At 37.0% G+C, this 20,360-nt stretch overlaps 1 protein-coding gene and 1 pseudogene across 9 annotated transcripts in view; both read left to right on the forward strand.

Annotated features, from left to right (window-relative positions):
- The window catches only part of RPRD2 (regulation of nuclear pre-mRNA domain containing 2), a 106,580-nt gene that overhangs the window by 54,958 nt on the left and 31,262 nt on the right, over positions 1–20,360 (forward strand). For 6 of the 9 annotated variants that reach the window (XM_053670119.1, XM_053670117.1, XM_037125618.2 and 3 more), the window contains 4 exons: positions 16,132–16,232; positions 17,107–17,184; positions 18,473–18,525; positions 19,267–19,393. In XM_053670119.1, the coding sequence (XP_053526094.1) occupies positions 16,132–16,232; positions 17,107–17,184; positions 18,473–18,525; positions 19,267–19,393 (359 nt within the window). The remainder of the gene's footprint in view (positions 1–16,131; positions 16,233–17,106; positions 17,185–18,472; positions 18,526–19,266; positions 19,394–20,360) is intronic. The other 3 variants (XM_037125622.2, XM_037125634.2, XM_037125650.2) reach the window with 1 other exon arrangement.
- On the forward strand, positions 2,893–6,083 carry LOC119034591 (sodium/potassium-transporting ATPase subunit beta-3-like; annotated as a pseudogene).

Genomic DNA, 20,360 nt, shown 5'->3' on the forward strand with positions numbered 1-20,360 from the left:
CCAGAACTGCCAGTAAATCAAATTGCATGGAAGTCCGACAACCAAGGAGTTAAAAAAACATACATCCAGACTGATAGGAGTGGAGACAGGCAGCTAGGGTAGAAAGGATTCCCGGTGATACAGTGACTGAGGACCAGGTTGCGGGGGAGGGGTTGCTGGCCGAGCTGGCAGTCCCACATTCATCTGTGGATAAGCCAGGAGGAATAACTGGAGAGCAAGACAGACCACATAACTCAGGGTTTCAGTACAGGAAACTGGACTCAAAAACCTCTGGCTGTAAAAATCTGTGGGGTTGCAGCAGTGGGAAAAACTCCCAGTCTCACAGGAGAGTTCACTGGAGAGGCCCAAGGGTCCTAGAACGTACATAAACCCACCCACCTGCGAATGAGCACCTGAAATGGCATAATTCACTTGCGGGAAGCAAGGGAAGTGACAGAAAGTGGGGAAAGAGTCAGTCAAGCAGCATTGTTCCCTCTCTGACCCCTCCCCTACACACAGTGTGACAATCTACCCAAGTGGGTTGCCCCCAGTGGTAAATACCTTAGGACCCGCCTCTTACTAAGTAATATTGACCAAATGGAAGAACATGTCAAAACTCCAGAAAAAGACCTAAGTGACAAGGAGATAGCTAGCTATCAGATTCAGAGTTCAAAACACTGGTAATCAGGATGCTTAACAGAAATGGATAAGTGCAGATGCAAAATAGAGGAAGTGGAGGCTATACAAAGTAAAACAAAGTATACAGGGAACCATGAGTGAAGGGAAGGAAACCGGGACTCAAGTCAACCATTTGGAACAGAAGGAAAGAAATAAGCATTCAGCCGAAACAGACTAAAGAAATAAGAATTCAAATATACGAGGAGAGGCTGAGGAACCTCTAGGACAACTTCAAATATTCCAACATCCAAATCATAGGAATGCCAGAAGGAGAAGGGGAAGAGCAAGAAATTGAAAACTTACTTCAAAAATAATGAAGGAGAACCTCCCCAATCTGGGAAAGGAAATAGACTTCCAGGAAGTCCAGGAAGCTGAGTCCCAAAGAAGTTGGACCCAAAGGGAAACACACCAAGACCCATCATAATTAAATTACTCAAGATTAAAGATAAGGAGAGAATCTTAAAAGCAACAAGAGAAAAGTAGAGTGTTACATACAAAGGAGTTCCCATGAGACTGTCAGCTGATTACTCAAAAGAATCCTTTCAGGCAAGAAGATGCTTGAAAGAAGTTTTTAAAGTCATGAAAGGCAAGCACCTCCTTCTGAGATTACTCTATCCAGCAAAGCTGTCATTTAGAATGAAAGGGCAGATAAAGTGCTTCCAAGAAAAGGTCAAGTTAAAGGAGTTCATCATCACCAAGCCCTTATTATATGAAATGTTAAAGGGACTTATCTAAGAAAAAGAAGATCAAAATGATGAACTATAAAATGACAACAAACACCTATCAAAAACTGAACCTAAAGAAGAACAAAAGCAAACAACTAGAACAGGAACAGATCCACAGAACTGGAGATCACATGGAGGGTTATCAGTGGGAAGGGTGAGGGGGGGAGAGGGGTAAAAGGCACAGGAAATAAGAAGCATAACAAAATAGACAGGGGGAGGTTAAGAACAGTATAGGAAATGGAGAAGCCAAAGACCTTATATGTCCAACCCATGGACATGAACTAAGTAAGGGTAGCAGGGGGATGGAGGAGGGTAGGTGGGTACAGGGGGAGGCAGTTTTAAGCTTTTTTGTTTTCAAAATTAGTACTTTTTTACTGGAAACAACTTGATCAAAACTCTGTCACAGACTTTTGAGACCTATTAAAAAAAGTTTAATGAAAAAAAGAATGTCCCTGATGTAGAACCTTTACTAGCAAGTTCACCAAATGTTGAAGAAGTAATTCCAAACTATACACTCTCATTCAGAGATTAAAAAAATAAAGAGAGAATGCTCCTCAATTCATCTTCATGAGACTAGCATAATCTTGACACTAAAACTGGACTGAAAGAGTATGAGAAAATTGTGGAGTAATCTTATTGATGAACATAGATGCAAAAACAACCTGAGTCTAACAGAACCAAAAAGTATGGTAGGGTTTTTCCCAGGAATGGAGGTATGGTTTAATATTCTAAATAAATTCACATAATTCACTGTGCTTAAAAATTAAGAGAAAAATTGAATGATGATCCCAAAAGGTGCAGAAAAAGTAAAAAATTGATTTATGATGAAACAAGCCAGGAACAGAAAGGAAATTCCTCAGTCCAGTAAACGTATCTTCCAAAAATAAAAGCCTACATAAAACCTGCTACCTAAGAGGAAACAAACAAGGGTGATGCCCAATAGTAACATTTCTGTTTAACTTTGTAATGGAGTTCCTACCCAGAGTAGTAAGCCCTCCTTTACCACCAGCACCCCCAAAAAAAGAAGAAAGAAAAGGTATAAATGAAAGGATTGAAAAGTGAAAAACCCCAAATTGCCATTAATTGCAGATAATATGATTGTGTACATGGAAAATGAAAAAATATTATAGGTAAATTATTGATATTAAGAGAGTTGCCCCTTCTGGGTGGCTCAGTTGGTTGGAGTGTCATCCCATACACCAGAAAGGTTGTGGATTCAAATCCCAGTCAGGGCACATACCCAGGTTGCAGATTTGATCGCCAGTTGGGGGCATATACAGGAGGCAACTGATTGGTGTTTCTGTCTCACATTGATGTTTTTCTTTCACATTGATGTTTTTTTCTCTCCACTCCCCACCCCCACGCTGTCTCTCTCCCCCTTTCTTCCCCTCCCTTGACCCACTTCCTCCCTCCCTCTCTCTAAAAACCAGTAAAAAAAAAGTTTGGCAGTGTTGTTGGACTCAAATCAATGTAATAAAATTTTAACTATGGAGTAGAAACAAAGTAAGAAGATGGAAAACATTTTAATTTCTTATACTGGAAAAAAATACAGTTGATTCTTGTTTTTCACAGTAATTATGTTCCATAAAGTTGTCATAAACACCAAATTAGTGAATACGGAATCACTCTTCCTAAGAGAAATACAGATTCCTACAAGCCCCTGGTCACATTTTCATCAACCAATCAATATATAATCTTGCTTTATGTGTGTTTCAGTATAAAGATACCTTATTATAGATACATATTTTTTAATGTATTGTTGATCCATAACATTGACATCACAGCAAAAGAACTATAATACCTGAACAAAGTTCAGTACAAGTAATTTCTTAGTAAGGCACATCACAGCCTTCTTGTGCTTAAAAAACTAAACAGAATTTCAGTACTAAGCTTGGAAGCCATCATAAATAGCAGATTTATCAACAAAAGGACAAAAATGCAAAGAAATATGGCAGTAGATAAACTGTGAAAAGCATGCGTGTTTCTAGTATGATCGTTGAAAGGAGAGCAGAGAGCATCATCCCCTTGTTTGACCTCATCTGAGAACAAGCACATTGGCCAACTCAAAATTTTCACTACTTTGTGCATGACCAAGAATGATTGCGAAAGCGTTAAGTGTTTCTTTTGGGCTTACAAATAAATTTTAGAAAGCAGATAAATTTGCAAATGTGGAATCTGAGATTAATGAATATCAACTAAGAGTATACTGAGAAATAAATCTTAAAAGATGCATAATATCTCACCCTGACTGGTGTGGCTCTGTTGGGTCTCATGCCCAAGAGCTAAGGGTCACTGTTTCTGTTCTTGGTGGGTTGCAGGTTCTGTCTCCGGTCAGGATGCGGGTGAGAGGATCGATGTGTCCCTCCCTCTCTTTCTCCTTCTCATCCCCTCTCTCTAAAAATTAATTAATTAATTAATCTTTTTTAAATACGCATAGTATCTCTGGAGAAAATTATAAAATTTAATTGAGAAACACTGAAGAAAACCTAAGTATTTGTGGATAGGGAAGACTATTTAACAATGTCAGTTCTTCCCAAACTTATTTTATAAATCCAATGCAGTCTTAATTAAGATCTCGGTAGGATTGTTTTTTCCTGTGTTTTACAAAGTGACTCTGAATTTTATTATTTATTTATTTATTTACTTATCCATCCAACATTTTATTTATTTAGAGAGAGGGGAAGGGAGGAAGGGAGAGAAACATCAATGTGTGATTGCCTCTCACATGGCCCGCACTGCAGCCCAGGCATGTGCCTTTACTGGGAATCAAACTGGCGACCCTTTGGTTCATAGCCAAGCTCAATCCACTGAGCTCCTTCCTCCCTGTCCTTCAAGAGAGAAAGCAGAGAAACTCTTGGAAAATGACCAGTGGCATGATTCACTCTACAAGATTTTAAGACTTACTAAAAGGGGTGTGGTATTGGCCCAGAGATAGCCAAAATTCAGTCTAGAAACAGACCAGTGTATATGAATACTTGATTTGTGTATGAAACTATGGGTAGTGGGAAAAGAACTTTTTCATAAATAATACTGGGGCAATTGTTTATTTATATAGAAAAAATTAAATTTCACTCTCACCATACACAAAAATTCCATTTACTTTGGAATTAATTACATAACCATAAAAGAATGATAAATCTTTTTGAAGACAATATAGAATGTCTCATGACCTGACTTCATAAGATTGCTAAATTCAGCTGCATTAAAACAAAGACCTTGCCCTGGCTGGTGTGGATTGAGGGCTGACCTGAGAACTGAAAGTTTCAGGTTCAATTCCCAGTCAGGGCACATGCCTGGGTTGCAGGCCAGGCCCCTAGTTTTGAGCATGTAAGAGGCAACCAATTAATGTATCTCTTGCACACTGATGTTTCTGCCTTTCTCTTTTCCTTCTTCCCTCTAAAAGTAAGTAAGTAAATTTAAAAATCTTAAAATTAAAACAAAAATGAGAAAACCAAAGACTTTCCATTTATCAGTGGACACCATAAAGAGTGAAGAAACAAAGCAGTTGGCTTGAGTGCATGGCATTGAGTGGGTGTCCTTGACTCTCCCACCTTCTGCCCTCATCAATTTGTTTGCCAGCTGTGTTACGTGAGCTCCTCCCAGCTTCCACCTTCTCTTCCCTTCGCCATGGGGTGCACATACCATGACAAAGAAAACCAGAAGCCCTTTGCCCATAGCCTGGCTGACTAGAAGCTCTTTGACAACCCTACCACTGGAGTGTTGCTGGGGTGCACTGCCAAGGGCTGGGGTTTGATTTTGCTCTTCTTCTACCAAGTCCTTTATGGGTTCTTGGCTGCACTCTTGATATTCACAATCTGGACTGTGCTTCAGAACGATGAGATTCCAAAATATTGTGTCCAGATTTCTAGTCCAGGACTACAGTTTTTCTAAAACCAGTGTCAGTGTTGAAATATTGATTTAGAGTCCTATAAAAGGTACATTGAAGACCTTAAGAAGTTGCTGAAGTCATATGATTTAGGTGAACAGAAGAATCTCACAGTCTGTCCTGATGGAGTACTTTTTGAAGGGTCCAATTTATGTTGCATGCTAGTTTCCTGTTACCTTATGTCAAATGTGGAGCGAAGTAAATAATTCTGGCTTTGGCTACTCCAGTGGACAGCCTTGTATTCTTCTGAAAATGAACAGAAGAATTTGATTACAGCCTCAAGGAAAACTAAGGAAAGAATGCTTTAGTAATTTTAAGGGTGAAAACGTAACTGTCAGCTTTTCCTTCCAGTGCAATTAGAGACTTAAAATATTTCCCATATTATGGGGGAAAATTGCACTTGAGATTTCTACAGCCATTAGTTGCTGTCTGGCTTGGCTTTGATGCTAGCTGTACACCAAAAGAAGCAACAACCAAGTGCAAGATTGTTGGATCATCCAGCCCGAAAAGCCATAATGATGGTGCAAGTTTTTAGGACAAATTGTGTTTAAAATCACAATGCATGCATAGTAGGAGTTAGGATATCTCCACAGAATAGATGTTGTGTTGTCTGTCTTCATTTTGTATCAGCTAGATCTGATATTCTAGAACCATGAGACCACCTTAGAGAAAGGTGGGGTGGTACATGACACTAGGTAACAGCATACATGCTTCCAGATCATAGTGTTCACTGTCCTCCGAAGCAACTGCCTGTTGCTTCTGCTGCCTATGATACCATTGTGCAGTCACCAGATAGGGACTGGGAACACCTGATTCTAAACTTGACACGTGGAATGGAGGTTTTGTCCTGTTCTTACGTGGTTTACCTGCCAAGTATCTCAAGCTTAATGTGTGCTGTGCTATGTTATAGACTTAACCCTGATTAGCTATCATATTTTGATACCAGCAAAGTTTTAGAGGTGAAAAGGTAGGAAAAAGTGGTGTGTGGAGAAGTTCTGTATGTGAAGAAGAAAAAAGAAAAGTAGATTTGAGAGGTGTTCCAGAGGAAGAAAATGAAGAACAAGCCAGAGTGAGAGGAGATATTTGCAGTGCAGCCAATAATGGGACCATAAGGAATGATAAAATAAGAAGAAAAAGACCAAAAAAATTAAGTTTACCTGGTACTTATCATACTAGAAATTGTTTAAATATTTATTAATCACTTTTATTTTTTTTTAAAGATTTTATTTATGTTTTTAGAGAGGGGAAAGAAGGGAGAGAAACATTAGTGTGTGGTTACCTCTCGAGTGCCCCTTGCTGGGGGCCTGTCCTACAACCCAGGCATGTGCCCTGACTGGGAATCTAACTGTTGCTTTACAGGCCGGTACTCAATCCACTGGGCCACACCAGCCGTAGCTAAATATTTGTTAATCACTTTTAAAGCAATAAATGCAAATAATAAAAATGGAGAGAGTAGTATCTTTGCATTCTTGCAGATTTCTGATATGTGGCTTAATAGTAAAACAGCAAAATTCTTAGATGCTTCTGCATTCAGTCTGTTGTGATATATGTCATAATAGCCTTAGAACTGAAATATATGATTACATATAAGTCAAGTTCCAATCAGGAGAGAGAAACCACACACCTGTAATTTAAGCAATGAAAGTGCAATATAAAGAATTGTTTAGTAGGTAAAAAGGAGCTAACTACTAAAAAGAGTAAAAGAATTCTGAGGTATGATGGGACTACACCTGGACTAAAGGGAAAAGTGAATAAGGAGGACCCCTCTACTCCCAGCTGAGACTCTTACCCAAGGAAAGAGTGAATTGCTACAGGCACATGCCACTGTAGTTGCTAAGAAACAGGGTGGAGAAATGCAGGAGCAACCTTCTGCCGTGCTAAAACATTGCCAAGATGTCTGTATGCTTGCCCATCCACTTTAGAAGGGAACACCAAAAGAATGTCTACAGCCACTTCCAGCCTCTCAGTGTCCCTCTAGGGCCCTCTGTTGGCAGAGACTAACAATGAGCCAAGGGGAAACAGTTTACATTATGGCTCCAGTATCGACCAAGAAGAGTGTTTTAGAGCAGAGAGGCAATAAATTAATAACTGGCACACATACCTACCAGGAAGGGCATACAATTTTAAAGTTCACTAGTACCAAAATTAGCAGCATAGTGGCACAGTGGGAGCTCTCATGTACTGTTGATTTGAGGGTTCATTGGTATAAAACCAGCCACCTTTTAAAAAGTTTATTATCATCCTGGCTGGTGTGGCTCTGTGGATTGAGCGCAGTCCTGTGAACCAAAGGGTCACTGGTTCAATTCCAGTCAGGGCACATGGCTGGGTTGCAGGCCAGGTCCACAGTACAGGGTGTGCAAAAGGCAACCACACATGGATATTTCTCTTCCTTTCTTTCTTCCCTTCTTCTCTGTCTAAAAAATTAAAATAAAATAAAAACGTATTATGTACACCCTACGATCTTGTGATTCCACCCCTAGTCTTTACAAAACCCTGAGAAACTTTTGCACATGTACAGCAAGATCAATAAAAGATAATTTTTATAACAATAGTATCTGTGGTAATAAAAATGTGGAAACAACCCAGATATATATTGCAAATGAATTACTTGGGTGTATTAAACAAAGCTTTAAAATGTTAAAATATGAAGCTTGAAACAAGTGACACACTAGGGAAGATGCTTGTTTTAAGCAAATAAAAAGATAAGTCATAAAATATGAATTATTTTAGTAGATATAAAGAGCAAGATTTGAGATGAAATCTATCTCCACTCTAATTTCTGTTTGTTTGTTTTTTTTTAAAGTATGACTGCCTCCTCTTTGAGTTGACCCATTACTTAGTCTTTCGGTCAGTCAGCAAGTTATTAGGTTAGCCAGAAAGTCTTTAGTTTTTTCTGTAAAGTAAAACACACGCATTTCATTTTCACCAATATTGATTTGGATATTTTGAGTATGTCGGCTCTCTCCCATGTGATATAATGTTAATGTTCTCAATTAATGTCTTGATCTGATCTCCATCAACTTCAACTGGTCTGCCTGACTGTGGAGCATCGTTCAGTGAGAAATCTCTAGCATTAAAATTCACAAATCACTTTCGACATTATTTGATCAGTCACAGCACCTTCTCCATATACTGCACAAATCTTTTTTTTGCATTTCATTTGAATTTTTACCTTTCTTGAAATACTGAAGCATAATATGCTGAAAATGTTGCATGTTTTCTTCCATCTTCAATATTAAAATGGCTACACAAAAATTTACCAATTTTGATAAGTTTTTTTAATGCACACTGATTTGACAGCTATCACAATACAATCTAACAAAATTGTTTCAGATGAAGTTGTAGATAACTTGGCACTACTAGAGCCATCTTACGGAAAAATCAAACAAACTTTTTGGTCAACCTAATACTAAGAACTTGCGAGATATAGCACATTATTTTAATGATGTTCCAGAAATAAGATTGCGATAAAGAAAATATACTTCCCTGATTGAAGCACAAGACTATGCTGTTTCATTCTGTTTATTTTTATTATGATACCTGGGCATCTCCTCTTGTGCTCTTCATCAACTTTATGCTTTGAAGTAATTTGTTGATACCTTGCTGTTTTAATAAACCTTGGGGTGGGGGTGCTGTTGAACACCTTCGCAGTTCTGCAAGATCAGCCAATTTTTGTTAACTTAAAACTCAAACAACAGAGTTTTTAAGTAATTGTTTTATGTTATATGTAGTAATGATTGTACTATCTACAACAAATTGAGGTGGTGATTGGTAATGGCCGAAACAGAGGTCTAAAATAGCAAGGTAAATAGAGCTGCTACTCTGGATTCCTGAATACAAGAGATGGTTGAATTGTAGAAGTCTGAGAGCTCCGTGTTTGTATAGATAAAGAATAAATCGCCCTGGTTGGTGTAGCTCAGTGGATTGAGCACTGGACTGCAAACCAAAGGGTTGCCGGTTCGATTCCCAATCAGGGCACATGCCTGGGTTGCAGGCCAGGTCTCCAGTAGGAGGGCACTCAAGTGGCAACCACACATTGATGTTTCTCTTCCTCTGTTCCTCCCTCCATTCCCCTCTCTAAAAATATATAAATAAAAAATCTTTTTTTAAAAAAGAATAAATCTAGGTAAGAATTTTAGCACTAACAAATTATATACTAAAAATCATTTTACAAATGAGGAAACCTGTCTCCCAAAAAACTTTCTAGGAGAGCCAGAAGTAAAACCTCTAGGTTCCTCATTTAGTACTATTTTAATTATATTATATCCTAGTTTTATTTGTATGTTTTCTTTGCAGTTGCTGTTTTTTCTGTATATTTTACTTGAGGACTTTGCTGAATAGCTATCGGGACTTCATAGTGAATACTTTGGTTTGAATATGACAAAATCCAGTTTTCAGGCATTTAGTTACTATTTAGAGAGCCCCTGTAGGTGTCAGAGAAACACCAATGAATAAATTACAATCTCTGCCATGAATAAGTTCTAAATCTATTTGAAAAAAACATACAATTTCTGGCTGAATGACCAATTATCTATTCTAAAAGGTTCTTTAAAATAACACATTTACTTTTTTTTAAAGATATTTATTTATTTATTTATTTATTTATTTATTTACTGACAAAGGGAAGCAGGGAGAAAGAGAGGGAAACATCAATGTATGGTTGCACTCATGTGCCCCCTACTGAGGACCTGGCCTGCAACCCAGGGCATGTGCCCTGACTCGGAATCGAATAGGCAAACCTTTGGTTCACAGACTGACACTCAATCCACTGAAGCACAGCAGCCAGGGCCACAGTTACATTCTTTACAAAGTAGCTGAACCAGCAACAGTAGACATTAAAATGTCAGAGCTGACACTAACCTATGTACCTATGTCAGTAGTACCATGCAATGTGGGCAGCTAGACTGGAGAGGGAATAAAGTAGTCTTAAGTCGTAAGCTCTCCTGGGCTTCCAATTTAGATTTTCTCTCAAGGAATACATTTCCTGCTTAGACCACCAGAAATCCCATAGATTAAGATCAACAAATATGTGCTGCAGAAATTAAACACATTGAGAAACAAACCACCATGAGGGAAAATCAGCAGATTTAAACCCCCCTTACTCCTAGTAATGAGCTTCGGATATTAGAATCATCAGACAGTGTAAAACAACCATGTAAGAAGTGTTAAAGAAAGGTTAAATGAAATAAAATGCACAATGGACAGATTTGGAGAAAAGCCAATAGGAATTCTAGAAAGGAAAAAGAGATTAAATTAGAAAATAATTCTGAAGAAATCAGAATTTCAACAGTAGAGGTGGGCAAAGTGAAGATAAAAATGAGAGGTCTCCTTACCATCAAATTAGAATCCTGGAGGACAGAACCTCTGAGTTCTTTTGAATAGGTAATGTTTGAAAACTCTAGAATTGATTAAAAACATGAATCTGTAGTTGTAGGAAGCACAGCATAAACAAAGTGAATAAATAAAAAAAAAATCCAAACCTGGTCATTGTAATGAAATTACAAAACAAAACCGTTTCAAAAGCAGCCAAAGCACATCTACTTAGGATAACTGTAATTTCAAAACAAAACCAGAAAATAAACAGTGTTAGAAAAGATGGGGGAAATTTCCTACATTTCTGGTAGTTAACAAACTTCTGAATCAGTTTTACTCTGGGGCCTTAGCAGTAAAAGGGAGGGTGAGTCATGCTGGCTGTAAAATAAATGAAGTACCTAATAGTGGCCTTAACAGAAGAGCCTTTACATGAAACCTTTATTAATAAATTGTATTTGAGAGTGTTGAACATAAATTTATAAAGATTAATGCTTTGCTACAATAAAGAATTTTGTATAAATCATAGGTGTTAATAGAAAAATAATACTTTCCAAATTCAAATTAAAAATGTCAAATTTCTTGTATTTTAGAACGTAACATTAAATTTACTCTGGAAAAATAAGTGATAATACAACTAGGAAATGTTTTGAAATACAGTTGTAATGAGGGGAAGTAAGCTGTTTTGAAGATAATATAGTGTAGTGTAAAAATGGATCAATGTAATAGAATTTGCAGCTAAGAAAAGATCATTACATACATGCTAGAGGAAGCACAGTAAGTCAGTCAGTCTAGAAAAGAGAAATGATACTGGAGCAATTAATAGGAAATCTGTTTAGAACTTGACTTTATATCCTATATCCCAAGAGATTTTAAATGAATTATGCAACCGAATGTTAAGAAACTAAGTTATAATTTTAAATATCTTTGTTAGGACATTTTTTAAACATTCAGAGAAATCAGATTATAGAATAAATGTAAATGATGCCAAGGAGTTATTGTTAATTTTATTAAGCATGGTAGCACAGTGGTTATATAACAAAATGTTAGGATTTTTTAAAAGTAGAGGTAAAATGACACAATAACTGGGATTTGCTTTAAAGTAATACTTCAGCTGTGGCCAGTATGGCTCAGTTTTTTGGAGCATCTTCCTGTACAGAAGGCTGTGGGTTTGGTTCCCTATCAGGGCACACGTGAGTACCTAAGCTGCAGGTTGATTCCTGGTCTGGGAGCCTACGAGGGGCAGCCAGTTGATGTTTCTCACATTGATGTTGCCCGCCAACCCCCATCCTCTTTCTAAAAGCAATGAAAAAAAAGTCCTTGGGTGAGAATTAACTAGTTAATTAAATACCTCAACAGAGAAGAGTGATAAGTGGAGAAAATGTGACAAATCTTGATAATTTTTGAATTCAGGAAATTCTACTTTTCAGTATATTTTAGATTTTTGATAGTACAACTTTTAAAAGAGAGGAAATAGTTAAATTGAAATTACAAATATAAATTGAAATCAGACAAACCATTATAGCAGAAGTGTGGTGAGCAGTATCCTCACACTGGTGGTACGAATGCAAGTTGGTACAACCCCCTTAGAAAATATTCCACGTTGTTAAAGAGAGAAATTTGGACCATAAGATACTACATGCAGCATTAATTGTAGTAACAAATCTAGAAACAACCTAATACCCAATAGTAGGCAGGTGGTAAATTTTGAAACAGTCACATTATAGAGTATTGTGCAGTCATTAAAAGTAATATTTACAAAAGATTAGAACATTGGGAGAAGCTTCTTTTGTTAAATGAAAAGAATATAGGACTTCTGGCCAAGATGGAGGCATAGGTGGAAACACTGTGTCTTCTAGCACAACCAAGTTTAAAGACAACAAAGTTTTAGTAACAAAAACGCAACCAAATCACAGACAATTGAACTGTACGGAAGTCCGACAGCAACGAACCATTCATCCAGACCGGTAAGAGGGGCGGAGCCAGTGGCTGTTGGAGCAGGGTCACGCAGGAAAAAGCAGCCAGACCAACCCAGGTGTGCCGGCAGTGATTGGCAGTGGGTGAACCCAGTGAGGGTGCGGTGCAGCTGACTGACTTCAGTCACACATTCGCACGCAGATAAATCAAATGAAGGAGTGAGCAGTGAGACAGACCTAGCAGGCCCCAGCAGCTTGCAAGAAGCAGGAGAGGGGACTGCCATTACCCCTCTCTGACCCTGCCCCCACATACAGCATCACAAACCAGCGACCTGGCTTGCCCCACCCTGGTGAACACCTAAGGCTCTGCCCCTCATAACAGGCACGAACAGACCAAAACATTATGGCTCAAGAACAGCTCAAAGCCCCAGAGCCAATAATTCTAAGTGACCCAGGAATAGCCAACCTATCAGTTGCACAGTTCAAAACACTGGTGATCAGGATGCTCACAGAACTGGTTGATTTTAGTCACAAATTAGAGGAATAAATGAAGGCTAAACTAATTGAAATGAAGGGAAATGCACAGGGAACCAATAGTGATGGGAAGGAAACTGGGACTAAAATCAATCGAGTGGACCAAAAGGAAGAAAAAAACAACCAAACAGAAAAGAATGAAGGAACAAGAATTCAAAAAAAATGAGAGGCTTAGGAACCTCCAGGACATCTTTAAACATCCCAACATCCGAATTACAGGGATACCAGAAGGGGAAAAGGAAGAGCAACAAGTAAAAAACTTATTTGAACAAATAATAAAGGAGAACTTCCCCAATCTGGCAAAGGCAATAGACTTCCAGGAAATCCAGGAGGCTCAGAGAGTCCCAAAGAAGTTGGACCCAAGAAGGAACATACCAAGGCACATCATCATTACATTAGCCAAGATTAAAATGATTAAAATGAAGGAGAGAATCCTAGAAGCAGTAAGAGAAAAGAGGATAGTCACCTACAAAGGAGTTCCCTTCAGACTGTCAGCTGATTTCTCAAAAGAGACCTTGCGGGCAAGAAGGGGCTGGAAAGAAGTATTCTAAGTCATGAAGGGCAAAGACCTACATCCAAGATTGCTCTATTCAGCAAAGCTTTCATTTAGAATGGAAGGGCAGATAAAGTGCTTCTCAAATAAGATCAAGTTCAAGGAGTTCAAGTTCATCATCACTAAGCTCTTATTATATGAAATGTTAAAGGGACTTATCGAAGAAAAAGAAGATAAAAAAATATGAACGGTGAAAGGACAGCAAACTCACAGTTACTAACAACCACACCTAAAACAAAAGCAATCTAAGAGGACAGCTAGATCAGGAGCAGAACCATAGAAATGGAGATCACATGGAGGGTTAGCAACAGGGGAGTGGGAGGAGGAGAAGGGGGGAGAAGGTATGGAGAATAAGTAGCATAGATAGTAGGTAGAAAATAGATGGGGGAGGGCAAGAATAGCATGGGAAATACAGAATCTAAATAACTTGAGACACATGGACATAAACTAAAGGGGGGAATGGTGGGGGAGGTGTGTTCAGGGTGGAGGGGAGTGAGGGGGGGAATAGGACAATTGTAATGATATAATCAATAAAATATATTTTTAAAAGAATGTACAATTTTATATGTGTGTGTATATATATATATATATATAGTATATAAATTTGGTTTCAAATACAATACTAGCATCCATAGGGGGAAAAAAATAGAAGATAGTAATGCTGAAATTGGTATACTATAAATCTGCATTCGGTGAAAATAAGTAGAGTGTTTCTTTATGCTTTTCATAATTTTTGCAGTGCTATATACATAAATTTATAGTATATGTGTACTGTATAGTATATATATTACTTACATATAGTACTTATATAATATACTTAGGTTGTGGTGTTTTGAGTATATGAAATTTATAACTTGTATATATGCTGTTGCATACTATATACATATATTATGCTGTAAATATAATAAATACTACTATAAACCTACTGTATACCACTGTGGGTATAATACCATATTTTCAGACCATAAGACACACCTAGGTTTTAGAGAGGGAAAATTTTTTGAAGCAAAAATGTGCTAAAATATTTAATAACATAATTAACATAATATTTCACCAGTGTAAATTTGAACAGAACTCAACAGCAGCATTAACAACCGTTATTCCTCCCAAAATGGGCGTTGGGGGTGTGTCTTACAGTGTGTGTGTGTGTGTGTGTGTGTGTGTGTGTGTGTGTGTGTGTGTTTTATAATGAGAAAGGATGTCAGCATTAAAAATAAGAGTAGAATCTTCATTCTGGTTAATAAATCTCTAGAAAATATAATTTTCTAGAAGTGTAACATTCTATTTCTTATACATGCTGTTATTAGGCAAAAAGAAAAGTTCTTTGTCAACACATGATATTATGGATTCATGTTGAAGGGGTCCATAAAGTTCACGTAGCTCAGTTTTTTTTGTCATCAGACTCCCTATTCGGTTGGTGGTTTTGCTTGGGGAGAGCTTAAGTTTTTGTTTCAGTTGGGTTTTGTTGTTATTTGTCTGTTTGTTTGTTTTTTCATTTTGTTTTTTGACATATCTGCTAAGAATGTCAGAATGTTCTCAGTTCTTTAACAGATCTGGCAGAGTGAAAATTTCTTTCCCTATAACTTAATGCCACAGTCCGTATTTTGTCTCCTGGGGCCACATAAAACCAATTTCCTTTCCTTTACAGTAGTGAATAACTTCCCTGCATTGTTTCCTGTTTGTTCTGCAGTTCCACATTAGATATTTTAATTTTTGCTTCTAGTAATTATCTGTCAAGCACTTTACTTTAATATTTTTCTTGCCTTGCTAAAGTAAAATGACTAGTCTTTGCAGAAACTCTGTGAAGCAGAATAAAGTGATAACTTCTTACCTCCACCATTATAGATATGTATTATTATAGTATTAAGTAGTTGCTTTTTGGAAAACATGTCACAGAATGTGATTGATTCATAATGTTTTCAATGAAACCTTTAAGAAAAAACAAAGTATATAGCATAGCTAAGCCTTGTCTTATTCTACTTGTGCAACTGACTTTTTGGACCAGGTTCTTCATTATTAATTTTATCTCACTAGATTCAGTCTATCTTTTCAGATTCCAGTGTATCAGTGAGCACGTTTAAGTAGCCCTCTCAACTTCATATCCATCAGAAAGTTTAGTGTGTTGTTTATAACATTATCTGTGTCATTGATAAAAAGTGTTGAATATGAGTACTTAAGATTATTTTAGTCCTAGGCACTGTGGCCTGAGGGGGGAAAGTTTTAAAATAAACATCAGTCCCAGCTGGTCAGTGGATTGCAAAGCCAGCCTGCTATCTGAAGGGTCACCAGTTCGATTCCTGGTCAGGGCACATGCCTGGGTTGCGGGCCAGGTCCCCATTGGGGACATGCAGGAGGCAACCACACATTGATGTTTCTCTTCCTCTATTTCTCAGTCCCTTCATCTCTCTCTAAAATTAAATAAGTAAAATCTTTAAAAAAAATAAACATCAAAAAACATTTGGAAAATAATTTTGCTGACAGCTTTATTTCAGATTCATAGTTTGAGGTATGTTAACATTGTTTTCTATCTCACTTTTTTTTTCTCCTCAGGGATCCATCTGTCTCTAAGTCTATAGAACGAATCTTTAAAATCTGGGAAGATAGAAATGTATACCCAGAAGAAATGATTATGGCTTTAAGAGAAGCTTTGAGTAAGTGTCTTTTCTCTCCTGAAAGAAAATTCTAGTCACCGTTCAGTCTTTAATATTATATCTATTTTATAGGCCTGGTCCTGTTGACTAATAATGAAAAATAAAATTTCGGATGTAGCCTTGTTTGTTTAAAATTAAGTACTTATAAAAATTTGAAGTAAAATTTAAATAGAATTGGTTTGGGGGGTTGAATTTTGTTTCTGTTGACTAAAGAAAGTCAAGCCTATTAAGTGACAATGGCCATCTGGTTGTTTTTCTTCATTTGCTTTATGTAGAGCATATAAACCGTTTGCTTTTTATGCTTAATAACTACTGCCTTGTCCTCTTACTGTTGGAGAATTGTTGGACAAGGTTTCAGTTTTCACTATAAGTATTTGATATTAAGCATATATTGGCATTCTTTAGTCTCTACTTTGGTTTAGATTTATGGTAAGTTATGTACCTGGTTGTTGTTTTTTTAAAAAAGTTATTTACTGCCTGTGTGTTAGATTCATGTAATTAAACCATGGAATAGAAGCTGGTAATATCTGATAACATGACCATTATTGGACTAGAAATTTGCTTTAAAAATAGCATCTTCTAAGAAGCTGTTAAATTCTTCCTTTCATTGTGTTTACTGGTATTTTTAAGCTTCCTACCTGATTGTCAAGATGAGTAATTTCATTGACTATAGAAATCATGTTTATTTGACAGCTTCTTAGAGATCTAGCAGGTGTTTTATTTATTTTTCTTTTTAATAAAAATGAAAGAAAAGGAAAGAAAGAAACAACACAGTCTCGGATTTCCTTTTTTCATGCTACAACTTTGACACTGAAGTGGACAGACAGAACAGCTTCCCATAATGCCAGATTGCAAAAACTGAAATGTTTTCCAGGTACCACTTTCAAAACTCAGAAGCAGATGAAAGAAAATCTGAACAAACAACCGAATAAGCAGTGGAAGAAATCACAAAGTAAGGAACAAAATCTCAACTAATATAAAATTAACTCCTCTTTTTGGAGCAGAAGAAAATGTAGACCATTTGACATCGTACTTCGCATAAACCATGGGCAAGCCTGTGTTTTCCAGGCCTGGGAGGCTCTCAGTGACTTATACTAAAACAAGCCATCATGGAGTTACTTCTTAAAAAAAAAAAACAAAACAAAAACAAAAAACTACTTTTAAACAAAGAAAATGCAGGAAGAGGGTTTAAATGAGTGAAGATTCAAGAGTAGTTGGGGGATTAAAAGAAGAAAATAAATACTTGATAGTGCCCAGGCTAACTCTCAGGTTCAAAGATAAATGAAGTTAGAGGCAGCTGGCATTAAGCAACAGAGCTGAAGAGGAGACTAGGCATTAAGAAGCATTTCTGTGGGAGCCATGAAATCCTTCAGATTTGGGCATACACTCTACCAAATTAGACATGGGCCTCAGATCCTGGCCAGAAGCTCATTCTCTAACAGGAGCTCCTACTATGTTTATCATGTTTACCCAGCATGAGACCAAGGGAGTGGAATACTGCATGTGATAGGCTGCTGTGGGCCAAACTAAGGAATATTGAGAAAGACCTGAAGGTGTGGAGGGAACAAGGTAAAAGACAGTGAGAATTAGGAGGTGAATCAAGACACTTGGGATGGTTTTGCTCAAGCAAGCTTTTGATTTTCATCATGATTAAGTGAGTCTTCTGACATCTTTTTGGGCATAAGTTGCATGCTTAGAAACAACAGGAGTCATCATTTCAGCCAAAATTCCACCACAGTGATAATGTACTTAGAACTTGCCTTGCCTGTTTTTGCTGTGAACTGAGTCAGCAGAAAAAGAAACCCAGAGCTAAATACATAGGAATAGAGTTGATGTTTGTAAGTAATTTTCTTCAGCCAGTGCTCAGGATTAATTGGATGTCCTGCTCCTGAACACTCTTAATTTGAAGTATTGAGATCCTCTTACACCAGTCAGACTAGGAAGAAAGGTACTTCATGTATCTCAGTATCTCCAAATCAGTAATTCTAGGACTTTATGACTTAAAGGGCCTATTGGAGGTAAGTAGGTCAGTCCTATCTAAACAATATGTTTTTATATTGACCATGCTTTGGGAGTGTTTAAATTTCATATTCCACTATTTATTCTAGAAATTATTATTTAAGTGCATGTTTGACATAAGTTTAAAAGTATACCCTTAAATATAGAGCTAAAACATCTTCTGAATATTAGTTAACTTTTTCTGCCTGTATTCTTAATGACCTTTTGTTTAATTCCAACAGCATCCACAAATCCAAAAGCCGCTCTCAAGTCTAAGATAGTTGCTGAATTTCGAGTAAGTTACAGAATATGTTGAACATGCCAAAAAGCATTATTCATCCTTTTTGTGTTACAGTTTTCTGTATGGTCCATAAGATTCATTTTTATTCGGTTGTACATCAGTTATATTTTATCTTTTAAGTTGTAAAGGAATCCAGATTGCACTCAGATTACTTGGAGTTTTATCCGTTTCTCTACTGGAAGAAATAACCTTCTTAGAGAAAATCTATTACAGGCTTAGTTCTGTACTGAATCCTCTAACCAAATTAGAATTTGCATAGAGTTGATGTAGTAAGGCTGTTCATCTAATTAAATTTTTAAAATGATTCGTGGAACTTTGTTTCATTCATAACCCTATAGTCATAAATTATATGACTGAAAAATGTTTTTTGGGGTTTTTTTTGTTGTTTTTTATATTTTATTTATTTATCTTTAGAGGGGAAGGGAAGGAGAGAGGAAGAGAAATATCAGTGTATGGCTGCCTCTCATGCATCCCCTGCTGGGAACTGGCCTGCAACCCAGGCATGTGCCGTGACTGGGAATTGAACCTCAGTCCTCTGGTTCACAGGCCTGTGCTCAATCCACTGAGCTACACCAGCCAGGGCAAAAATGTTTTAACGTGAGAATTGATACTGCTATCCCTGAATATGAGGAAATGGGAAAGGTTTTTCCCTGTTTGGGTTTATTAGGTTTTAATAGGGAAAGTTAAGTAAGTCACTGGTCTTATAAATGAAATTTGACTCTGCTGTGTGTTCAGTCTCAGGCCCTCATTGAAGAACTGCTGCTGTATAAGCGCTCAGAAGATCAGATAGAATTGAAGGAAAAACAGCTGTCAACTATGCGTGTGGACGTGTGTAGCACAGAAACTCTCAAATGCTTAAAAGGTAATACATACGTCCTTTAAACTAGAATAACTCAGATTTTCTTTCCAGATTCATCATTTTCAAGTGGAGAGACTGGTTCTCCTGTGAAGAGAACTTTATGTTGTAGATGGGAGTTGTGCCAACTCTGGTTTCTAGTGATTTCATTCATATACATTTCATAAGTAAATTTCTGACATAAGTGTTAGATGTCGACTGTATGTCAAGAAAGCTAGAGAAAAAAATAAGTTTAAAAAACCCAAAGAAATCAGTTCTGTCATTTTCCCCACATCTAGTGCTTTCTTACATAGTATTAGGTTATATATAGACAGGTGTGTTTCACACGGGAGAGGAACAGGTTTGAGTGTGGTCTTTAATAAGATCATTGTGATGCCTTGTAAATCTGGTTAGTTTCTTTTCCTTACATTGTAAATTATAAGTAATAATAGTAATTTATTAGAACATAAATCTAATGAAGGTAAAAATTACCTTTATTTGTTCACTGCTACATTGTGTCCAGAGCAATGCTTGGTACATAATAAGCATTTGATCAATATTTTTGAAATAATGGGTAAATGGCTACTAGATATTCATTTTGGCATCTGCTTTAAATTTTACATGTTATCGAATTTAATCCTCACAACATGTTAAAAACCTTCATTTTGTACATGGGAAATCCAAGGCTTCCTAAGGAGATGAGTAGTTTGCCCAAGTTACACAGCTGATAAAAGACAAAGCCAAAACTTGATTTCATTTTAAAATCCATATTCCAGTAGTCATGGGAAAGTGTACTTAGGAGAGTAACAGTTTGTGATCACATCACTGTTGTTGCAAAAATAATGAAGTGTGTGTACTCTTCTGATATGAAAGTATCAGGGATCTTTAGGAGAGAATTTTAGTGTGATTCACAGATTCACTTTATTTTTCTGAATTGGTTTTAAGTTAATGGTCTAAGGGAACAGAATCCATCCTTATTTCATTATTCCTAAGT

The sequence above is a fragment of the Artibeus jamaicensis genome, unplaced genomic scaffold, assembly GCF_021234435.1.
Source record: "Artibeus jamaicensis isolate MK-2021 breed Jamaican fruit bat unplaced genomic scaffold, CSHL_Jam_final contig_1715, whole genome shotgun sequence".
NCBI classification, from domain to species: Eukaryota; Metazoa; Chordata; class Mammalia; order Chiroptera; family Phyllostomidae; genus Artibeus; species Artibeus jamaicensis.